The sequence below is a fragment of the Myxine glutinosa genome, chromosome 6 (assembly GCF_964187855.1).
Source record: "Myxine glutinosa chromosome 6, kmMyxGlut1.1, whole genome shotgun sequence".
NCBI classification, from domain to species: Eukaryota; Metazoa; Chordata; class Myxini; order Myxiniformes; family Myxinidae; genus Myxine; species Myxine glutinosa.
In genome coordinates, this window is record NC_136266.1 from 45,850,271 (window position 1) to 45,855,546 (window position 5,276).

Sequence of the window (5,276 nt, forward strand, 5' to 3'; positions counted from 1 at the left end):
GCGACCGAAGGCCGGATGAAGGCCGTCTTCCTGTCCGTTTGCGGAGGTGAGACGTTCACACTCGTTAAAAACCTGATTCGGCCTCGGACAATCCAGGAGCTCACGTATGCAGAGCTCAAGGCCGCTTTGAAGGAACATTGCAATCCATCTCCTTCAGTCATCCTGTGTCGGTTTAATTTTTACATGTGCAGACAGCAGCAAGGTCAGTCGATCGCAGACTTCATTGCACACCTCAAAAAACTGTCACATCTGTGTGAGTTTGGGGACACGATCGATGACATGCTTCGTGATTTGCTGGTGGTTGGCATGTCCGATGACCGCACTCGTAGACGCCTGCTTGCTGAGAGAAGACTGACGTTCCAAAATGCCAGAGACACCGCCATTTCCATGGAAAGTGCTGAACGCAATGCTACGAGCATCGGTGACACTCGCTCGTCTTGTACCAGCCCTGCTGTGAATCGGTTGGATCATGTTCAGCCAAAACGTTGGAACAAGGCTCCTCGTCAGAAGCCAGTGCAGTCTCAAACCCACAACAACTGTTTTCGGTGCAACGGAAAGCACCCTCCGGAGACGTGTCGGTTCAAAGATGCCACCTGCCATTTCTGTTCGAAAACTGGCCATATTGCTCCAGCTTGCATCACTCGCAAATCGGGAAAAGGAAAGCTGCTGACAAGATTCATCAGTTTATCGGTTCGGAGGAACCCGAGCTTGACCAGGTGAGCTCTGTTTCCAACAACTCAGAATCGTATGACCTGCTTCATATTGATTCTCACCATAGGCAGGACCCTCTTCTTGCCAATGTTGTCGTCAACAATCGACCATTGCAAATGGAGGTCGACACTGGTGCGGCCGTCTCGCTCATCAGCCATGCTGTTTTCACAAACCTGTGGAGTGATGCTGACCGACCCCATCTGAAACCTACTACCTATGGACTCTCCACCTATACAGGTGAGAAGATTGTTCCCTGCGGTACATGTGACGTCACGGTGGGCTACGATAACCGTGAGTTTCACCTACCCCTGATCGTCAATCCTGGAAAGGGCCCTTCCTTACTCGGCAGGAACTGGTTGAGTATAATTCGACTGAAGTGGGAAAGCATTCATCAACTCCGGGCAGCCAACGTTTCTCCTACCGCAGCATACACACTCAAAAATGTGCTGGATACGTACCCGGATGTCTTCAAGGATGAGCTTGGAACCTTGAAAGGACATACGGCTAAACTCAGGGTTGACCGGGATGCCAATCCTATATTTTGCAGGGCTCGCCCAGTCCCTTTCACCCTGCGTGAGCGGATTGACAAGGAACTGGATCATCTTGAAAATCTGGGGATCATCGAGCAAATCCAGTATGCCGAATGGGCGGCGCCCATCGTTCCGGTCATAAAATCGGACCAGTCCATCCGCATATGTGGAGATTATAAAATGACTGTGAACAGGTGTTCTTCATTGGATAAATATCCAATCCCGAGGATCGAAGACCTCTATGCTCGTCTCACGGGAGGCAAGACTTTTACAAAACTCGATCTCAAATCCGCCTATCTACAGCTCTGCTTGGACGAGAATTCGAAACAGTATCTTACCATCAACACGCATCGTGGGTTGTACAGGTACCACCGACTTAGTTTTGGAGTGAAATCTGCACCTGGAATTTATCAGCGTGTCATGGACAGTTTGTTTGCCACCGAACGCAACGTCGTTTGTTACCAGGATGATATTCTGGTTACTGGTCGTACGGACGCGGAACATCTACAGAACCTGGAGAGAGTTCTGAAGAAGATTTCGGACTCCGGCCTACGTTTGCGTCGAGACAAGTGCAAGTTTATGGTGCCATCAGTCACATACCTGGGTCATACGATTGATGCCGAGGGTCTACACCCGACAGATGAGAAAGTCCGAGCTATCAAGGATGCTCCTTCTCCACGAGATGTGACCGAATTGAAGTCATACCTCGGTTTGCTTCAGTTCTATGGTCGTTACATCTCAAATGTGACCGACGTTTCGGGCCCCCTTTATCGGCTTTTGAGGAAAGGAGTCTCCTGGAGCTGGGGGTCTACTGAACAATCAGCATTCCAGACCTCTAAGGATCTGCTCAAATCGTCCAATGTTCTCGTTCATTTTGATCCAGAGAAGGATCTTGTGCTGACATGCGATGCCTGTCGGTATGGAGTGGGCAGTGTATTATCACACGTGATGCCTGATGGTACGGAAAGACCGGTTGCATTTGCATCCAGAACGTTGTCCCCGGCAGAGAAAAACTATTCCCAACTTGACAAGGAAGGATTGGGAATCGTTTTCGGCGTCGGCAAATTTCGCCAGTACCTTCTTGGACATCATTTCACGATTCGCACTGATCACAAGCCGCTGATCAGTCTGTTTGGTCCAACTAAGGCGACATCTGACACACTACCGCCCAGGATCATCCGCTGGTCCCTGTTTCTCGCTGCTTATGACTACACCATATGTTATAAGCCCGGTTCGTCTATCACAAATGCAGATGCCATGAGTCGGTTACCCCTTCCAGAATCCATTGATGATTCGCCTACACCAGGATCCATTATCGCACTGATGGATCATCTGGAAGATTGTGCTGTCGATTCCGGCCAGATCCGCACTCATACTCGACGAGACCCCGTTCTGTCCAGAACTGTCCAGGCTGTACAGCTTGGATGGCATTTGCTACCTGAGGGTGACCCAGATTTTGCGGCTTTTAAAGCACGTAAAAACGAACTCAGCGTGGAAAATGGTTGCCTACTCTGGGGATGTCGTGTCGTGATCCCGAAAAATCTGCGTTCCAGGGTCATGGATGAAATCCATGACTGTCACCCCGGGATTGTGAAGATGAAGTCACTCGCCAGAAACTATGTGTGGTGGCCGAATCTTGATGCTGATATCGAACATCATGTTCGACATTGTTACCCCTGCCAGTGCACCCGGAATACACCTGCGAAAGCACCACTGCATCCCTGGGAATGGCCCAGCGAACCATGGCATCGCCTACATCTCGATTATGCCGGGCCTATTAACGGCAGCATGATTCTAATAATTACGGACGCGCACACAAAATGGTTTGATGCCTATGTGACGCGTGGTACTACGTCAGCCATTGTCATCGAAAGACTCAGACGCTGTTTCGCCACTCATGGTCTGCCCAGGATGATCGTGAGTGATAACGGTTCGTGTTTTTCCAGTACCGAGTTTGCCAAGTTCACACGTCGGAACGGCATCAAACATAAGTTTGTCAGCCCACATCACCAGGCTTCAAATGGCTTGGTCGAACGATCCGTGGGAATCATCAAATCCGGATTGCAGAAACTTCAGGAGGGAACCCTGGAAACAAAGCTGTCTCGTCTCCTGTTCAAATACCGCATCACGCCACAATCAACAACCGGTGCAGCTCCGTCTGAGTTATTGATGAAACGACACTTGAGATCGACACTTGACAATCTCAAACCAGACATATCATCAAATGTTTATCAGAGCCAGCTTAATCAAAAATTGGTGCACGATAAGACATCCAACAGTCGATGTATCAACATTGGAGATCCAGTGTTTGCCCGAAATTTTGGTGCAGGTGCGACGTGGCTACCGGGGGACATCATCGAGAAGCCAGGTCCACTGTCCAGTGTGATTCGCCTGCAGGACGGCCGCGAAATTCGTCGACATCAGGACCACATAACCTACCGTCACTGTGAGTCGATGGAGCCTGTAGCATCGTCACAGTCAGGACAACAGTTCGACCCGCCACTGTCGGAGATCGTCATGGCCGCTCCAGCTGGCTCGGATGCCCCGAAAACCTCTGCAAACGCTACACCCTTCGTGGAGACCAAAGGAATCACCTCGGACTCTGTATCCACTGGTACACCGCGACGCTCAATGCGTGAGAGAAAAGCACCCGACCGGTTGAATATTTGAAGATGTTTTTTTTCACGTTGACACATGTTCTATTTTCACGTATTTTCATTATTCTCATAACCGTTTGCACACATATTTTCACATGTTTTGGAAATGTTGCTTTTGAAATGTCAATTCTGGAAATCTAGCACGTATTGCTCTTGGTAATTTTGGACTTAAAGGGGAGGATGTCATGTATGCAGTGCAAATGTTCACCGTTGTATCCCTACACCGGGACCGGGTTGTATCCCTACGCCAGAGCTCAGATGGCGCTGCTGTGAATCGGGCCTTGAACGGCAGAGTGAATAAACGCGTACGACAATTGATCGTAGTTTGTCGAGATACTTTACAAGTCAAAAGTCAAAAGTCAAAAGCAAAGCATCCACTGAACCCTCCCTAAAAGTACTTTGGCAGTCCTGATGCTCCATAAAGAGTCCATTGATGATGATGATGTTTCCGGTGTCCTTGGTCACAACCACAGTTCAACATTGTATTTTATTTTCACAGCAGTAGCAGCAAAAAGCTTCATAATATTAACTTTGAAACAGTTGCAAACCAACGAGCTGCAGAGCATGAAACATTCTTGAATGGCTTCTTTCTCATCTCAATATGACCAATTCAACTGCAATTTGTAACCTGTAGGTTAGGGTGGTCTAAAAATTTGAAGATTGGATTTTCATTTCTCCACAAGCCTGCCCCTGTTCCTATTGAAGAAAGTAGTTTGTGGTGAAAACTTGAGCTTGATTGGACAATATTTAGAGGTTGCTCAAAATATTGACAAATTTTAATGAATAAAACCTCCAAATTCCTCCATTGACCTACAAATTGACCTCCAAAGCTGCTTCAATGAGGATACATGCTCCGTTTCTCAGCCCTGTGTTGGATGCAGTGGTGTCAAACGCTACGCCTTTCACCAACTGTTTGACATTCCACTCCTCAATAAGTTGTATGCATGCATTTGCTTGTGCTACACCAGTGCTTTGGGGAATTTTTGGGACTCCAAGCAACTTCTCAGTATTCATACCAGTTACAAGTATCGCTACCTGATCAACAGATTCTTTGTGATTGCCAGTATAATCAGGGAGCAGTTTCCCACCCCAGTGTAGTAGGAGTGGGCTATTACATGAGAAATTTGCCTTTTCTTCAGTGGCCATTATTTCCCTTCCACGAATTCGAGCACGACGAATTCCACTGTGTGACAGAGAAATGTCTTCAATGGTATGACCAAGAGATTGTGCAAAAGCACTGGCCACAAACATAGCACGCCGATCTGAGAGATTTACTCTGTCCAGAGTTGCCACCATTGCTGGAGTGATCACCTTGATGGGAGCCTTTTTCCCCTGTTTGGCAGAAGATTTGTTGGAGTCTTCCCGTTCAGGCTGGAGT

General features: G+C 48.1%; 1 protein-coding gene across 1 annotated transcript in view; it reads left to right on the forward strand.

Annotated features, from left to right (window-relative positions):
* The first annotated feature begins 387 nt into the window (after window positions 1-387).
* LOC137429728 (uncharacterized) overlaps window positions 388-5,276 on the forward strand; it is a 49,535-nt gene continuing 44,646 nt past the window's right edge. Inside the window, exon 1 of the mRNA XM_078781017.1 lies at window positions 388-461. Within this exon, the coding sequence (XP_078637143.1) occupies window positions 388-461 (74 nt within the window). The remainder of the gene's footprint in view (window positions 462-5,276) is intronic.